At 35.7% G+C, this 19374-nt stretch overlaps 1 protein-coding gene across 1 annotated transcript; it reads left to right on the top strand.

Annotated features, from left to right (window-relative positions):
* Window positions 1–2985: 2985 nt before the first annotated feature.
* LOC123560457 (uncharacterized) lies at window positions 2986–6989 on the top strand. Its single transcript, XM_045352645.2, has 3 exons — window positions 2986–3232; window positions 3658–3779; window positions 5638–6989. Exons 2-3 carry the CDS (start codon window positions 3683–3685, stop codon window positions 6453–6455), a joined length of 915 nt encoding a protein of 304 aa, XP_045208580.2. The 5' UTR covers window positions 2986–3232; window positions 3658–3682; the 3' UTR covers window positions 6456–6989.
* The last annotated feature ends 12385 nt before the right edge of the window (window positions 6990–19374 follow it).

Raw genomic sequence — 19374 nt, 5'->3', positions numbered from 1 at the left:
TGTCCGTTCTTTTTTAATGAATAATGATCAGTTTTTAAGTAAACACATTTCGTTTACAGCGTTGTTAAAAATAAATTAATTGATTTTTTGGTGGCAAAGATGGCATGACTTCCGATATAAAAATATTTTTTTGATGTCAGTAGTTCTTATTTCTCACTATATAAAAATAGAATTCCTGGTATCAAGAGATCAATATCTAATGTCAAAAATGCATTTCTTGATACCAGTTGTTATTATTTTGCCGAAAGGCCTCCTGTGAAGTTAATATTTAATACAAACGTTTTGAGATGCTGCGACAGGGCCGGTAAGACTAGGTACCGGAATGGCCCTTTTAGTGGTATTGGATCGGAAAGGGCCTGTCATTTTTTAGCTCACCTGTCACAAAGTGACAAGGTGAGCTTTTGTGATCGCGCAGCGTCCGTCGTCCGTCGTCCGTGCGTGCGTCCGTCCGTGCGTGCGTGCGTAAACTTTTGCTTGTGACCACTCTAGAGGTCACATTTTTCATGGGATCTTTATGAAAATTGGTCAGAATGTTCCCCTTGATGATATCTAGGTCAAGTTTGAAACTGGGTCACGTGCAGTCAAAAACTAGGTCATTAGGTCTAAAAATAGAAAAACCTTGTGACCTCTCTAGAGGCCATATATTTCACAAGATCTTCATGAAAATTGGTCAGAATGTTCACCTTGATGATATCTAGGTCAGTTTCGAAACTGGGTCACGTGGGGTCAAAAACTAGGTCATTAGGTCTAAAAATAGAAAAACCTTGTGACCTCTCTAGAGGCCATATTTCTCAATGGATTTTCATGAAAATTGGTCAGAATGTTCACCTTGATGATATCTAGGTCAAGTTCGAAACTGGGTCACGTGGGGTTAAAAACTAGGTCAGTAGATCTAAAAATAGAAAAACCTTGTGACCTCTCTAGAGGCCATATTTTTCACGAGATCTTCATGAATATTGGTCAGAATGTTCACCTTGATGATATCTAGGTCAAGTTCGAAACTGGGTCACATGGGGTCAAAAACTAGGTCATTAGATCTAAAAATAGAAAAACCTTGTGACCTCTCTAGAGGCCATATTTCTCAATGGATCTTCATGAAAATTGGTCAGAATGTTCACCTTGATGATATCTAGGTCAAGTTCGAAACTGGGTCACGTGGGGTTAAAAACTAGGTCAGTAGATCTAAAAATAGAAAAACCTTGTGACCTCTCTAGAGGCCATATTTTTCATGAGATCTTCATGAATATTGGTCAGAATGTTCACCTTGATGATATCTAGGTCAGGTTCAAAACTGGGTCATGTGCGGTCAAAAACTAGGTCAGTAGGTCTAAAAATAGAAAAACCTTGTGACCTCTCTAGAGGCCATATTTCTCAATGGATCTTCATGAAAATTGGTGAGAATGTTCAGCTTGATGATATCTAGGTCAGGTTCGAAACTGGGTCATGTGCGGTCAAAAACTAGGTCAGTAGGTCGAAAAATAGAAAAACCTTGTGACCTCTCTAGAGGCCATATTTTTCACGGGATCTTCATGAAAATTGGTGAGAATGTTCACCTTGATGATATCTAGGTCAAGTTTAAAAGTGGGTCACATGCCTTCAAAAACTAGGTCATTAGGTCAAATAATAGAAAAACCTTGTGACCTCTCTAGAGGCCATATTTTTCAATGAATCTTCATGAAAATTGGTCAGAATTTTTTATCTTGATGATATCTAGGTCACATGTGCTCAAAAACTAGGTCACTATGTCAAATAATAGAAATAATGACGTCATACTCAGTTCAACACTGGGTCATGTGGGGATAGGTGAGCGATTCAGGACCATCATGGTCCTCTTGTTTTATTATAAGTCATGAAGGAACTTTTTTTTCATGTTTCATTTTGGCATTAGAGAAGAAAATAATTATGTTTCTTTTTCGATTTTTAAATGAATTGTAGACTAAGTACGAGTCAGTACATAATCCGTGCTGATCGGAAAGGGCCTAACATGCTTGGAAAGGGCCTGCCATATGATTATTTTTGGAAATTATTTAATTAATTTTTCCGTATTTCATTAAGCAAATAAAAAAGAAAATAAATTGTAAAAAATTAGTGTCGGGTGTATGTTAAATATTAGCTCAAAATTTCTAGATACTTACTCGGAATTTTGAGTTACTAAGTTAAAATTTCATGTTACTAACTCAGATTTTGGGTTAAAAAAATACTAAGTCGAATTTCTAGTTTTAACATAGTGACTTGAATTTCGTATTACCTAACTCAAAATTTCTAGTTGCTAAGTCGAAATTTCGAGATGCTTAATTTCAACTTTTATCTGCAGAATTTGAATGACTCCATCTGCCAAAGGCCAAAAAAATGTAAATGACCTACCTTAATTGACTCGTATAAAAATGTAAAGTTGATACATCTACACCTGAAGGACTTGAACATCTACTGCAATACCTTGATGTGACTTGCTCCAGCCCCTAGAGCAAAGAGCTATAAAAATACTTCTTTGGAGTTACTCCAAATTTCAGATTGTAAGGTCTCCATGGCCGAGTGGTTATGGTCACATGCCACTTATCGATGTCCGTTTGAGCCTCACTCGGAGTATTGAATTCTTCATGTAAGTAAGCCATCAGATGGTCGATGGTTCTACCCAGGTGCCCGCCTGGGGTCCTTCTCCACCATCAAAGCTGGCAAGTTGCCATACGACCTATTACTGGGTCGGTGCGACGTTAAACCCAACAAAAATCAGATACAAGTAGTACCCAGGATATATACCTACATTATATACTTATATTTTCCATGTATGGTATGTTGTGGTAGTACGGTAATAAAACGGTATAATAAAAATGAAATGCAACTTTTAATGCCACAGGGTGATTTAGTAAGATATTAACATGCAGGATAGCAAAACATGTTGTATTCATATATTAAAGCATATATCGCAAGATATGGTCACTTTGATTCAGCCGTATTTCATTTCAGATCGATATTATTATCGTTGTCGGAAAGGTGTACATACCACAAGATTACTGACCAATAAATAGCCAGAGGTCAGTACTGAGCACGTTATTTGACATGTGAGAATGTTATAAAACACACCGTACGCTTGTTTACTAACAAAACAGTTTCGCATAAAAACGTGACAGTCACAAAAGCACGCACGTCATTAGATGCAAAATATATTAATATGAGAAAGGGAACTGTTTCATTTAGGAAAAGGAAACGTATGACAGCATAACAGGTTTTAAAGGTAATTGAAATTTGTCTTTTTATATTGTTACGAAACAGTAGTTTTTACCAATTGTCATTTTTCCGTTAACATTTTTACAACATGTCTGTATTGAAATAATAATTTTCATGTAATTTCCTTTTACATAAGAATTTGCAGATTATGTCTATATAACTTACACTTTGAGACATGAATTATACAGACGCACATTTTAAAACATTTTTTTTCATAGCGAAAGGCTTTACGTGGGTGATTTCTAGGTGGTTAGAATTTTTCATGTGTTGGGTATAGATAGATCCGAGCCCCGCTCGATCACAATATGACACCAACCAGTACTGTTTTTTCCAAGATGCGGATTTGATTGTCTACATGCGAGCTTAAGTAGACCTACTTCGTCTCGCACATAAAAGTATAATGTAATAATCGTCTTCCTTTTTGATTTTCAGGTTTCGGCACCTCGCAACATCAACTATGGGTCACAACACAGTGTTGTTAGTTCTAACCTTGCTGGTGCCATGTTTCTTCATTGTGACAATAGTTTTCAATGCACTGAGCGGCGCTGATACAGGTAAAGGCTGTAATATTTAATCAGAAAGTATGGCTAGTGTTTTTGTCGCATTCTGAAACAGCAATACGATATAAGATAACTCGACAGCTGCATCTGAATAAATTCTTAGTCTTTGCATTGTTTATAAGAAAACTAGTGTCACTTGGCTAGTTTTACTTAAATAAATCCTTTGTATTTTATAAGGAAGTAGAACTGCTAGTGGGGTTGAGAAGGTAGGTCCATCTGGAAGCCATGTGTAGTAAACAAGCCGTAAAACCTTTATCAGTATAATGTGATGGTGTTAAGAAGCATCCAAGTTGTGGACTTAAATGCACCAAAATAGTAACATTCTAGATGGTATTAAGAAGCATCCAAGTTGTGGACTTAAATGCACCAAAATAGTAACATTCTAGATGGTATTAAGAAGCATCCAAGTTGTGGACTTAAATGCACCAAAATAGTAACATTCTAGATAACATCACCAGTTGCACCACTGCTCATTCTCCCTGTGATTCAGGTTAATGGTCTTTGGCTTATAATTCCATCCATTTAAAAACTAATACTGATAAATCTAAAAATGACTGAACCAACATGTACACAGTATCAAAGTTTTCCAGGTATGAGATATTGATTACTGATGCCTAAACTTATCACAATTACAGTCTTTTTATTTTAGTGGGAACAAATTGACCTAAGGTCAATACACTCGACTGGACACAAACTACAACTATGGTCAAAGGGAGATAACTTAGCTTTAACAACTACTTAATCTAAAGCCTTAAAATCAAAACTGCCACACACTTCCCCTGTCTGAGAAATGACGTCCCGTGAATTCGTACGTCAAATATTACACCGTCTTATACATAATATATTATAATAAGCCATAACTAATAAACATAATAAAGGCTACTTTATAACCCCATAAATATTTCTTACAAAAATTTACATATGTATTTCTTAAATAGAGGAGCAAAAATATGTCAACAAATTTACTGTATTGTCTCCCTTTTCAAAAATTGTGACCTCACAATTGTAGAAAAGAAACAACATTATGCATCAGACAGTTAAAAAATTAAAAACAATAAAAACAGCATTCAATTCCAATATACTAAATCAAGCTACATCATTCATTACAGCATATATTTTCACTTAAATGTTTCTAAAATAATTCTTTTATAACATATCTATTCAGTGCAATTTATTCTATCACTTCACAATTCTGCTTACGGTGCGACACATATTACTGCATAACTGTATTTATAACTTTCTTTATCATGGTATTTATATTGACCCTGTCCAGACCGATCATTGCAAAATACAGTTCAAGGTTTCTTTCGCGCAAATGTTGTATTCAAACTCGGCTGCTTTCAAAAACTCATATAAACCAAATTCGTGGACCCCCGTACAGCTCTCTAGAATGTTAAATTTTGACATATAATATCTTAAAAGGAATAGAAAACTGGGTACAAAAAGATCCTATGGCTTACAATTGAAATGATATCATATATGTCTTTATATAACAGTTAAAATAAGTTTTGTAGGCCTAATATACACACAAAATGATGTCCAAAAATGACCCGGACCTAGATTAGATTCTTCAGATTTTCTACAGACATGCTAGAATCACTTTCGAGCTTAAAGATGAAAAACAGCCGAGCTAAGAGCCTGGTTCATGTTTATTTGTTCTAATTTGTGCTCCGTTACTAAGCCCAAAAGCGTTTGCCTTAGACACTTACGTATTTATGTAATGAACCTGATTCATAATACGACATCAAGCCACGTGGTCGACACATTACCGGTAATAGTAAACTTTTTGTACAATTTTTGCTTATATAATACTCCCATTGCAGTAAAAGTTTTTTTTGTTTTTGTTTTGTAGATTTGTATGTTTCGGATACGGGGACAATATCCGACAAATATTACAATGAGATAACTCCTGCAGGATGGACCTTCAGTATATGGGGCTTTATTTACACGTGGCAGGCACTTTGGATAGTCTACGCATTAGTAAACCTCTTTCGCAAATCAGAAAAGGGTCCTTATTACACGTACCCTGTGCTACTTCCGGTGCCATATCTGGCCAGCTATCTCTTGAACTTGGGGTTCAACTGTGGATGGATGGTTGCGTTCGATAGGGAAATACTAGAACTCGCCTTGGCACTTCTGTTTCTCATTACGGTTACTCTATATGTATGTCTGTTCTTCTCATACAGAAATCTAAATAGAGGTATAGACATTTTGATCAAACAGGAGCGAAAATCTGACGTCTGGCTAACTCGGTTTTTGGTGCAAAATGGACTCAGTATGTACGCCACATGGTGCACCATTGCGACTCTTCTCAATTTAGCATTTGTTCTCACATATCGCTCTTCACACGACATTGGCCAACAGAACGCTTCCACCGTCAGTCTCAGTATATTGTCGGTCGCCATTGTAGCATTTTTAGTAGCAGACTGGGTTTTCTTGGACCGGTACACGCGCTACACATTCACTCCTTACATCGTTCTCGTCGTCGCCTTTACCGGAAGTATAGCGAAGAACTACGAAGAAGGCGCAAGAAACACGATATTTACAATTGTTCTGTTAGCAGTGTCTGGGGCGGCTGCACTAGTAAAGATCGTTTTACTGTTTTGGAGACATTGCAGAAAAACAGAAGACGGAGTCAAAATAACTGAAACTGAGGGAATAAAAGTTTAAACTTACAGTTTTAACGAAAACCAAGAAACGCATAATATATGACTTAGAATTGTTGTAGAATGTTGAGAATAGAGAGACAAAGCATATCATTTTCAGAAGATGACTGCATTAAGTTTTCATTTAGGGTCTAAATGTCGCAAGAAATGTGTTTGTTACTTTGATGATTTTTTTTTAACCTGAAGGTGCTGTAATGTTTATTTTTTTTTACTACAACCACATTTCCATTTGTATGTGCGTAAATGTATATATGTAATTGTTCCGTTTCTTTGTTGTGTTCTTCCAAGTTTGAGTTTGTAAAGAAGTAAACAAAATCTCTCATCACTGTTTTTCGTCAAGGACTCTGCTGGTATTTGGAATCTCAGTTTTATTTTCCATCCATGTTTCTTTCGCTTTCAAAACTTGCCCTCCTGATAGCTAGCAATATAGATAAAATCTGTAATACTCTGTATTCCTTTTCCGTCAGTTAAGTCGGAATATTTTACTTGTAACAATTGTAACAAGCTTACTCAAGTTGACGATAGCTTTCAAGCAACGTTTTTTTTTAAATGGTGTGATACATTTATTTACTTTTAGTCAATTTTAAAAGAGTGTAATATTATTGAAATGTTATTTGAATCAAAATGTATACATGTTAATTCTTCGAGTGTGTCTTTGTTTATATTTTTTTTTTATAAAATAAAAGAGAATAGACGATGAATTGTTCCGTTTACTGAAAAATAGAGTTTTAGAAAAAAAATATTATGAAGAAGATAACCAACTATTTTATCGGTACAGGTACAAAAGAACTAGATGTATTAGAACAACACCCTTCTATAGAAATGACCATCCATTCTACTAACGAACCTATTTCGTTACGTCATAAGCCCCTCTGCTGTACAGCATGGTACCTGAATCAAAACTATGTCCTTACTTTTCATACTACGGTTATATTTTTTTTATATAAATAAAATTTCGATTTTGGGGACTCTTGGGTTTTAAAATTTAGAAGTTATAGTTCGGCTGCCATAGAATGACCTGTATACCTATATAAACGAGTTCCTACAAATGCTGTGAAACTCGTCGTAATTAACGAAACTTTTCCTTTAACGAAATTTGCAAAAGCAATATTTACTTGAGGTAAATATTGATTTATGTACACTTTATAGTAGACGATACACACTCTTAACAGTTTTTTCCTAAATATAGTTTAAACCTCTAATGTAAATTTGCATGTGGTCGGTCAGCCAAAGGACATCTAGCTGAAGTATCCTCGCCTTGTTAGGTCAAAGGCCGGGCAAGTACACCCGTTTAACAGAGTTAAACTGCACAAAATTTCTTAATATTACTCGCTAAACCATACGAACCTACATACGCCGTGTAATTCTTAATGAAATTTTAAGTATTTGTAAATATCATGTTTTGTATACTGCTGGTCAGCTTTATTAGTTTTGTTTGCTGAGCTGCTTAAAAAAACAAGTTCACCGTAAAGCAATGTAATAACAATGTAAATCGGAAGTACGGTAAGACACGTATTTAACAAATTTATTCAGTGTTTGAAATGTATCTGAAAGAAAACACGTTTTTGTTGTTGCTAAAAGAAAAGTAGACTTGAAAATTATGTTCAGCCCAAATGAGTGTTCACGTCATGCGTGAGTATGATTTTAGCATTTTGTTTTAACAAAATAATATTTTGTTGGTCAACGCCCCCGCCAGACCGACGAAGGCGCCAGGAACGATATTTTCACATTTGGCGTTGTTTCGTCCGTCTTTTTGGCGGGGGCAACACGCCACAAAGTGTCATTTGAAACCATAGACCGTGTACCATATTCAAGCATGATTGTCATTATTTAAATTTATTTTTAATGGCCCTCGTACAACAGTAAGCCGAACACGCTACAAATTCGTTATTTCTTATATCCAAATACATAGAAAGCTGATATATTAGATACACATAGCAATATCGATGATGTGTGGGCAATGACCACAAAACTATGTCTAAGACCTAGACTTTTGTATGCACGTGTTACTTTCAGTTTTACGCCAGTTATTTCTCTTCTATCACTCCGTTACGTTTGATATAAACCATTTGAAAATGCTTAAAGTGTTGGAAAGCAACTACTGCCGAAGAAACAATGTTGTGACCTTAATCGAATTTTATTCCATCCAGTCAATGAATACAAAGACTAACAATTCAATTTTACACATTCCTTGTGCTTTGAAGCAGAACTGAAATTCACATGGCCATAAAACAAGAAATCTGTACCATTAAAATAATGGCAACTTAACACCGTGCATTTAAACCGGTCTAGAAATTATATCCAAGAAGTTCTTCATCATTTTCGTGTCACAAATAGCTTTTCATGATCACTTGACAAATATACAATTATTCTTTCAAGTTGTTTATTACTGTACAATATATACATAAAGCATATTTTCAGACTTAATTAAGGATAACATGGTGTAATAGCCATATTTCATATCTTGTAATTGGATGGTAATATTTTAATGAAATTTGGTCACTTTAAAGACATTCAAAATTAAAAACTTTTCTCTGAGAGATTTTTCAAATTTTATCATTTTTTGGGGAGATAATCGGTATTGAAGTTAACATTGATGCCTATGGGAAATATATAATTTCTTTGATTATGAGAATCTGAACTTTAGTTCCGAGAAACTTTTGCGGTAGAAAGCTGCATTATATGATTCTGATACAAACATAAAAAAGAAATCTAAAATTCCCCGTAGGTAAAAGGAGAAAATCATTTTTATGGTTTTCAGGGGAGGTAACTCATGAAAAAAAAAAAATTACCAGGGGAGGTAATCTACAGGAAATTTTTGAGAACTTCTGTCACTATATAACTTGTCAATATGCACCTTATTTCTATCGTTTGACATTTTTAAAGCTTACACATTATCAAGTTGTACGTACGTTTTTGGTGAAATTGAGGCCTATTACACCATGTTATCCTTAAAAGTTAGGATAGTGAGTGCATTACAGTTATGGATGGTAAAGTAAAATGTTTGTCGCAATACCATTTTGTAAAACATATTACGTTACCGTTACGTATGTAACGTGTTAGAAGACATTTCATATGATTGTACTGAATTCAGTAAATTCTTCATTGTAAAAGGAATATCTCCTACAAATATATCTTAGAGAAAAGTGCATACATGGAACTAACGTGTTAAAATACAAGTTTATATCTTAGAGAAAAGTGCACACATGGAACTAACGTGTTAAAAAAGTTCGGCAACGTTTTAAAGCCCTCTACAAACAAATTAATGATCTTTACACCTTTTCAAAGGTCAATCATATTTTTGTTAAATTTACATTCATATCTATAAATGTTGTGTAACATGATGTCAGTCAAAATTGAAATGAAAAAGAAACAGTTAAAAACTGAGTTATGTATGTTACATGTCTTACTACCGCCAAATTGTCAGATGACAAATTTGAAAAACACGACGCACACTTCCAGGAGTATTAGAAAATCTGACAAAGCTTTTATAGTTTATCATAATACATGTATATTCTCGTGTAATGAAATTTAAAACTTCCAAATGTTGTATTCGTAAATTGAACATAACACAAGTTTTAAAACAACGGAACAGTAATGTATTAGTAGTATAGTAATTATTAAATTTTTGAAATGACAAAGTTCTATAAAAATGCTTGTTTAGAGCGCCTGTACTAAGGATAGTTGATAGTGGTATTTATTTAATAAAAATAGCACCGTTACATTGGGTTGAACATTTGTAGATATAAAAAAATCCCCAAAGATGACAAAATGTCATTCGGCGTTTTCTTGATCAATATAATGGGGCCGTCACACCATAACGTTCTGGTCAGCGTTCTATGACGTTTGAGGTAACGTTGGTAGTCGCCCATGTCGCTGGGATAGCGCCAGAAGTATGACGTACCGTTTGGGTCAAAAGTCTGAAATCGCTCGAGCGATACCATAATACACGGTTAGCGTGTAAATTTATACGCTTACCGTGTAAATTTACACGCTTACCGTGTATTTCAATCGGCAGATCTACAAATGTACACGCTCACCGTGTATTTTTACGCGTTTACCGGGTAAAATATACGCTTAGCGTACAAATTTATACGCTTAGCGCGTATCGCTCGCTTGAGTTACACTTTTAAATAAATTAGCCAATCAAAATACATGTTACAAAGGAAGATATTTATAAAGTTTATGATTGAATTATTACTTTTAAGGAAACATACATAATATTTTCATTATATTACGAAATGTTTTGCCACTGTAAAGATGATTTCAGTCAAGTAATTTATTCTACTGTATATATGCTTTGATTAAAGACCTATATATTTTTTATTATATCTTACCTGAAAGGCCTGCTTTACTCTCATTTTCGTCAGAAAAGAACAAGCATTTCAATCTAATTCCACACATCATACACATATAAAACTTGTACTTTACATTTTAAGATGTCATTTGTTATCATATATCTATTTTTTACAACTTAAAATAATATCTATATATATATATATATATATATATATATATATATATATATATATATATATATATATATATATATATATATATATATATATATATATATATATAATATAAATAATAATAGTATTTATTTTTCTCCGACTTTAATGACATGTACATAATTGGGGAGGGGTGGGGGTATCGAGCGGCTCCATGTCACTGACGTTGCTGTTTTAAGTGATCTACCGGAAATAACTTTTATGCAAAATGACATGATAAAACATATGTCACCTAGGTTATCAAAACAGGAAATCCTTTCGAGATTCCCTAATTAGAGCGGATCATAAAATTTACCGAAGCATATAAGATTGCTTTGATATGATACAATTTAATGCCTTCGGTCATCAATGCCACTATATCAACGAACACGGATTAATATATCACGTGTATGTTATGTTTTATATGGGTTTTTAAAGTGTTAAAGTTTTAAAAAAAATTCTATTAATAAAATAAAGAAGTAAGTGTAGATGAAGTTCATTGACTGTGGCAGTTTTCCTTAGGCGTTTCAGGAGTGTAAGTAAGGTAATCGCGGCTCTTACCCTGGATGACTGAATTTAATAAATTTAAATATAAATCTCATAATCTATTTATTATTTTGGCAATTTAGATATAATTTAGGGGGTATAACATTTCAAACATTACAATAACAATAAATACTCCAGCCAAAATCCAGACATGTTCCAAATTAACACCCGGGCTTTGAATTAAGGCCCCCTTTTAATTATACAATATGACGATGAACGTGTAGTAACAAAAAAATGTAAATTCGTTAGATATGAAACAAGGACTTAAACTACTACTGATGAGAAATACCTATCTGAAACAACTGATACGCATTAGACCTTCCTGCTAATATAGAGCTCTAAATCTATAATTTTCTATTTTTTAATTTGCATGCTGGATCATTTTCATATTGAACATGTATTGTGCGCAAAGTCATTATCCGTAATTTAATAGAAAAAATATGATAAAGCTGAACTCCGCAAAAAATAGACACACACTCTCTCTCTCTCTCTCTCTCTCTCTCTCTCTCTATCTTAAATATGACCGCTGCCATCTCATATTTTCAAATAAAAAACTTTCAATTCGAAGAATCAATAGAAATGAAATAATATTCTCCATTTCGTTGTATTTAAGATCCATTTTAGTAATAAGTTTGTTAGTTACATGTACTTGTGGCCCGTCCTATTTGTTTATTTTCTTGGCTTTACATGTACATTTTTGATGTTTGTTAGTAGAAATGTAAACAGTAATAAGCAATAAAATATGATATTTAACTCGAACAAAAAGACCATCAACAACTAAACGCATAATATACATTTTCTAGGCTTCGCGCGGCCGGTTGCCGGCTACACAGAAATAAATATTACCACTTCGTGAATGAAGTTATTCTCTATTTCGTTTTAGTTATAAATTATTATTCATTTCAGTAATAACTTTGTTAGTTACACGTACGCATGATATTCGCGCGGCCGGTCGTCGGCTACCCAGAAATAAATATTGTTCATTTCATCAATGAAATTATTCTCCATTTCGTTGTAGTCATAAATTATTATCTGATTCAATTTTATTTAAGTTTGATAGTAACAATTACACATCAAATAAATAACCGGGAGTTCGCGTAGCCAGTCGTTGGCTACCCAGAAATAAATATTATCCATTTCGCCAATGAAATAATTCTCCATTTTGCTGTAGTTATAAATTATTATCCATTTCAGTGTAAGTTTGTTAGTTACAGGTACGCATCATATACATAACAGGGACTTCGCGAAGCCGGTCGTTGGCTACCCGGAAATAAATATTATCAATTTCTTCAATGAAATTATTCTTCATTTTCTTTTAGTTGTAAATTATTTCCCACTTTTAATAATATACACGCGTTTAAGAAACTACTGCTGTCTGTATTTTTCCATATGGGTACAGAAAACGACATACTACTGGACCGCGGTGAATGCAGTCATTTTTGCAGTTCTAAACTAAATTTTGATTGGTCTATTCGCTCGAATTCTAAATTAGGAATCGGGTCAACGAAAATACACGTTGAGCGTGTAAATTTACACGGTAAGCGTGTAAATTTACGCGCTTAGCGTGTATTTTATACGCTAACCGTGTAAAATACACGCTTAACGTATAAATTTACACGGTGAGCGTGTAAATTTACACGCTTACCGTGTATTATGGTACCGCTCGAGCGATTTCAGACTTTTGACCCAAATGGTACGTCATACAGAAGAGCTAGAGAACGTCGGTGATCGCCGGGAATCGGCGGAGAACGCTGGTCCGGAAAAAAAGTTTTGAACATGCACAAAAGTTCTCACTGAGACCAGCGTTCTTCAACGTTTAATTTTAAACGCTGAAGAACGTTTAAGAACGTTCGTGGAACGTTTTACTAACGTTCGCCGAGCGTTGCACGCGTTCGGCTATCGTTAGTCAGTCGTTACTCTAGCGTTACTTGGTTGTTACTAATCGTTTGCTTTGCAGTGAACGACTCACTGGCGACCTGACAACGACCGCTGAACGGTCCCCTAGCGCACGCAGCGTGTGACTAAAGTCAAACGAACGTCCTTTGGCGTCCATTGAGCGTCATTCGAGCGTTTCCCGAACGTCCATGCATATGGGTATATAAATCGATGCTTTGTAAGCAAGGTTCATTTGATTTTGGGCTACCGTAGAGATCCAGAAAGACTAAGGAGGCTATATATGCTTGCTATAGCCCAGCATGAAGTAGATGTATTGAACTTGAACATAGCTGAACACATCGAGGGACCTCGCCCGCAGAGAAGAAGACCCCGACGAAGACGACAGTGCTGGACTAAATCATGGATATTAAGGCGTCAAGAGTTTGGTCTGTACGACCAACTCATGGTTGAGCTTCGCTAGGAAGATGTCAGTACCTTCACGAACTTCATGCGCATGCCACCTGAAATGTTTGATGAGATCCTTGGACGTGTCAGAGGCAGATTGACGAAGCAGCACACCTTTTACCGAGAGCCCCTCGAACCTGGCCTGAAACTGGCGGCGACACTGCGACATTTGGCCTCTGGATCTAAGTATGCTGACATGAAGTTTGGGTGGCGCGTTCCATTCAACACATTCTCCGTCCTTGTCCGTGAAGTGTGCCGGGCGATCGTTGACGAGTATCTAGATGATGTGATGACCCCTCCAAGCACTCCTGAAGCCTGGCGTGAGATTGCCAACCAGTTCATGACAAGGTGGAACTTCCCTCATTGTTGTGGTGCCCTTGACGGCAAACATGTTGCCTGCAGATGCCCTAACTCTTCCGGATCAACCTACTACAACTACAAGGGATTCTATTCTGTGGTGATTATGGCCCTAGTGGACGCAGATTACAAGTTCATCTGGGCAGATGTTAGTGGTAAGTGTTCTTTCACATAATGTCTTTAGTGGAGATTGAATTAGATTACTCTTGGTGTTACTATTTGTACTGTATGTTTACGTTGATGTAATTTGTGTTTTTCAGGGAAAGGAGCAGCATCCGACGCACAAATCTATAACGGGTCTGAGCTGAAAGAATGCATCGATGATGGCTCCATTGGCTTCCCATCAGCTGAACCCCTGCCCAACGACAACGAGGATGTGCCGTACTACCTAATCGGTGACGACGCGTTCGCCTTGTGGTCTAACATGATGAAGCCGTATTCGCACCGTGGTATGAGCGACGACGAGAGGATCTTCAACTACAGGCTGTCAAGGGCACGTCGTGTGGTCGAGAATGCCTTTGGCATCCTTGCCAATAGGTTCCAGGTTCTCCTCACCACCATGAACCATGTTCCCGCAGCTGAATTCACTATGAAATTTCCAGCGTTTTGTACCCGTTCGACCGTAAAAATCACACGCCAGTAAAACGCTATTCTGTCGTTATTCACACGTTAGACACACGCTCAACACGCTCGTCTAACGTTGACAAATCGTTCGTCGCGCGCCAGTGGCACGTTAGCACACGCTAATGGTTTTCAGGGGTATCTTACTTGGTCGCTGTTACACGCTTCCCGTGCGTTAGACACACGTTAGTCATGCGTTAGGCACACGTTAATCACACGCCAGATGTGTCATTCTCATTCTAGAACGCTCAAAAATTGAACGATTGAAATGTTCAGAGAACGTTGACCAGAACGTCATGGTGTGACGGCCCCATTACCTAGATGAGAGAAAAGTGCAATAAGCTTTGTATATATACCCTATTGCAAGGTTCAGCCTTTTCACTGCACTACCTTTGTGAAGGTTTTCGCATTTTATCAAGTGTTGTTGTTAACATATGTAAAGTGTCTGCAGTTGTACAGATGCTGTATGAATTATCTTCAGTACTAAAAAGGTAAGAACTGGAAGGAATACTGTCGAATTTTTGTGATTTAAAAAAATTCTTTTCGTAATTCATCGTAATGACGCCACTTTCCCATATATATGTTTTCGTCTAATAGACGGGTTGGCCAGTTATTGATATCTTACTGAGTATCGAGTTTGGAATAGGGGTTGTCAGTTACACCACACTTCTCACAGTTTTCCGATTTACTGTTGTAAGTTTGATCATTCTGAACGGAAGCCGGTTTTAAAATATATTTATGTTTTTCCATTTGCTTAGTTCCATACAAGTTATCCGTTTTACCACCATGTTTTTCTGTTTCATCGCCAATTCTGTTGTAGATTTCATTTTTTGTATTATAGACATTATCTGTAGGTCCTTCGTGAGATATCTTTAGCTTCACACCAGACGACATACTTATGTCATAAGTAATATCGTCTGATGCACTGGTTCCACTTTTCTGAAATGGAGCGGCTTGGTCATATGCTTTTCCGGGTACCACTTTCTGTCGTCTGCCAATGACATTATAAGCCCCTTCATTCTCTGATTGGTTGTAAACGTGTTTTGCCTGTTCAACAAGTTCAATATCTGTTTCTGGCGGACTATTTCCTGCAGTACCAGCACAGTGCAAATTAGTACTTGCTTCTTGTACCGAAAAGATTGGATAATTGTACTCTGCACCGGCCGATTCATTCTCTCCTTCATGTCTGTTGTAATGGAATTCCGGATAGTTGTATTCAGGTTCAACTGCCGTTTCACTAGATTCTTTCATTTCGTTAAATCTTTGCGAGGAAATGTACCTGCACAGAACATATTTTATCATTTACTTTGTATCTTCAAATTTCAAATTTATAGTCCCTATACTGTGACCTTAGTTTCATATTTGGCTCAAACGGAAAGGTTTTCAGCAACTGCATAAATATCAGCTGTGGCCACACATGTAGCTACTAGTCAGGGTCTTTTTTTGTTACAAAGTTCTTAAGTTTTAAATTATATCTTTCGGACATATTAATTATAAAGATCCCAGTAGGCAGTTGGTTATTCGCACGCGAATTGGCAACTGGCTCTCCCGCGTGTTTCCAAGACTGTCCTATACGTTGGAAGTGTTGGATATTGATCTGAAAGTACAAAATATATGTAAAATTGAATTATTTTATTCATATGTATCTGAAAAATCCGCTTTTCTGAAACATATCGCGAATTGGCAACTGACTCTCCTGGTGCATTTTAAGACTCTTGAATGCATTTAAAAGAATAAATACTAACATAAAACTACACCAAAACAAGGGTTAGAATAATTTTTTTATCATGTTCTACCAAAACACTGACTGTCAGTAAAATGTCGAATAACCAACTGCCTACCAGTAGGCAGTTGGTTATTCGCACGCGAATTGGCAACTGGCTCTCCTAAGTGTTTCCAAGACTGATCTTTATGTTGAAAGTGTCATATATTTATATGAAAAACAATATAAAATATCATATTGAATGATTTTATCCATTTGTGACTGAAAAAAAGCTTTTCTGAAACATATCGCGAATTGGCAACTGGCTCTCAAGGTACTTTTAGAGACTGCTGAATGGATTTTAAGAAATGAAGATTAATATTAAAGAACAAACCATGGATTAGAATGATTTTTTATCATTATGTTTTAAAAGGTAATCAGACTTGCTTATACATTTTGAATAACCAACTGGCAACTAGTAAGTAGTTGGTTATTCGAATGTTCAACTACCAACTACCAACTGCCTACCAACTTTACTGTCATGTTTATATCAGTATACTGACACTTGTTTCGTAAAGTAATATATATGTTTTACATGCTGTTCAATTTTCATGTCAAACAACTCTTTCTTTCTATGATTTGGTGTTGTTTGATCTTTGTTTCCCAAGGCCTCCATCGAAACCTTAAATTACCTACCCAAAGAGAACTTCCTATTCTTGTCCAAAGTTTACACTCCAGCAATTCCACGTAGTAATCTTTATCTGATGTTTGTTGTAAATATTTTGCTGTCTCTATTGACGATAATCATTTCAATTTACTTCCTGGTCATGTGACACTGATTTAACAAGTTTAAGAAATTATTTTACAATATAGTATCTTTTGATTAAGTTTTGAAATAGATAAGTGTAGATATATGAGTTTATAACTTTTAAAAGAACAAAAAAACAGTTTTCTTTAATCCTTAAGGTGTTAAACATGTTCTTTTTAACTTTCGTTCAGTGTCATTTTAAATCAATGGCTAGATTGTCATCCAGATATTTTTAGCTCCCCTGAACAGAGTGTCTGACAAATGTCATCCTGTGTCCATTGTCCTGCATCAACATTTTTAGCTCAGCTCACAAAACTTGGTAAGAAGCATCCTTACATGGATCTCTCTCAGTTTTATTACAATTGGCTCTTTTTATGACCCAACAGAGTATAAAATAGAAAACCTTTAAACAACTTTTTCCTATGAACCACTTGATGGATCATCACAAAACTTGGTCTGTAGTATCCGTCTAAGGTCCATGTCCCATGTAAGTCAGAGGGGACAACTTGTGTATGAAAAAAAATTGGAACCATTGCCTCTCAAGAGGCGTCTAACAGGATCTGAATACGGTATTTGGTTTTTGGTTTTGAAATCTTCGAGTCTCCGAGAAAATTATGAGTCCCATCTCATTGAAGAACTTTGAAATACTCATTGTCTGCACTTTTACACTGCCAAAATTACAAAACACTGAAATCATTTTAAACACAGGGCACAGTTTTTGTGAACTGTAGGGCACATAAAATTTAGTGCGAAAGACATTTTTATCAGTATTGACAATAAATGTGGTGTATGTGGGTACATCAGCTGGTCATGTTCTTGTTTACTTATACATTTATCACCAGATTAATCTAGAATGTAGATAATTTTGTAATGACTGCTGGGACCTAAGTTACTGTAATTAAAAAGGGCTTACTACTCCAGCATGATAATTTAAACGACAGCATGTTTATATTATTGTTTGATTGTTATGGTTGTCATGCATCGTTGAACTTAAAATGGTTGTCAATGATAGAAGTTAAGTGCATACTGTAATGTTATACAAAAATATTTTCTGTAAATGTTTTAATGAAGAAAAATCAGAATTATCAAACATATTAACGTTTGTGTTTTCATGCGGGATTTATACTTTGAATTGACTGTTAATATGTAAATACACTCCAAGTTATTGTATTCAAAGTCTGTTAGGTACATTTTTATGCACCCCGCCATAAAATGGGGAGGTGGGGTGGGGTGTCATATAGTGTTACCCCTTTCCTTGAGTGTGTTTGTTTGTGTGTTCGGGAAAGGGTGGTGTTCGTGTACGGGCCATAACTTTGACATGCATGATCCGATTTCAGAAAACCATTCCACTAGCAAAAAGGTCAAGATCACAGTCCTTGGTTAAACTTAGCCAATTTTCACTACATAAGTGGTCTTCATGTCTGGGCCATAACTTTGACATGCATGGTCCGATTTCAGAATATTTGACACAAATGATAAGGATATATAGACGATATGTCATGCGCAAAAACCATTTCACTAGCTCAAAGGTCAAGGTCACAGTCCTTGGTTGAACATAGCCAATTTTCACTACATATATACTGATAATGTGGTCTTTGTGTCCGGTTTGTGTCATACATGCATGGTCTGATTTCAAAATAATTTGACACAAATGATAAGCATGGATAGACTATGTGTAATGCGCAACAACCATTTCACTAGCTCATAGGTCAAAGTCATAGTATTTGGTTGAACTTACTGAACCAATTTTCACTACATAATATTATACAAATTACTAAATTTTCTGGTTTTCCTACAATAGTTTTAGTGTGTGAGCAGTACCATGCCTGTGACCTTTCTTATGTTGCGAGTGCATTTGTTTCTGTGACACATTTCTAGTTCTTATAAATGTACTAACAGAATTCTGCCTAGTTCTTCTACTTAGTCTTTGTTTGTCATTCTAAAGTTTCACTGCAGGCATATTAGTTATATTTCGGGGTTGTTCATAAAAACTTGGGCAGTGTTACACTTTTGTTTTTGTTAGTATATGTACATTTAGTATACCGGTATATATTTTCAG

This window comes from Mercenaria mercenaria, chromosome 10, assembly GCF_021730395.1.
Source record: "Mercenaria mercenaria strain notata chromosome 10, MADL_Memer_1, whole genome shotgun sequence".
Taxonomy (NCBI): domain Eukaryota; kingdom Metazoa; phylum Mollusca; class Bivalvia; order Venerida; family Veneridae; genus Mercenaria; species Mercenaria mercenaria.
This window is presented reverse-complemented; position numbering and strand designations above follow the sequence as displayed.

Bases quoted from the DNA above. Each gene is read 5' to 3' on its own strand.
- LOC123560457 (XM_045352645.2), top strand. From the start codon at position 3,683: ATGGGTCACAACACAGTGTTGTTAGTTCTAACCTTGCTGGTGCCATGT. The intron at 3,780-5,637 runs GTAAAGGCTGTA...TTTGTTTTGTAG, and splicing joins ACTGAGCGGCGCTGATACAG to ATTTGTATGTTTCGGATACG.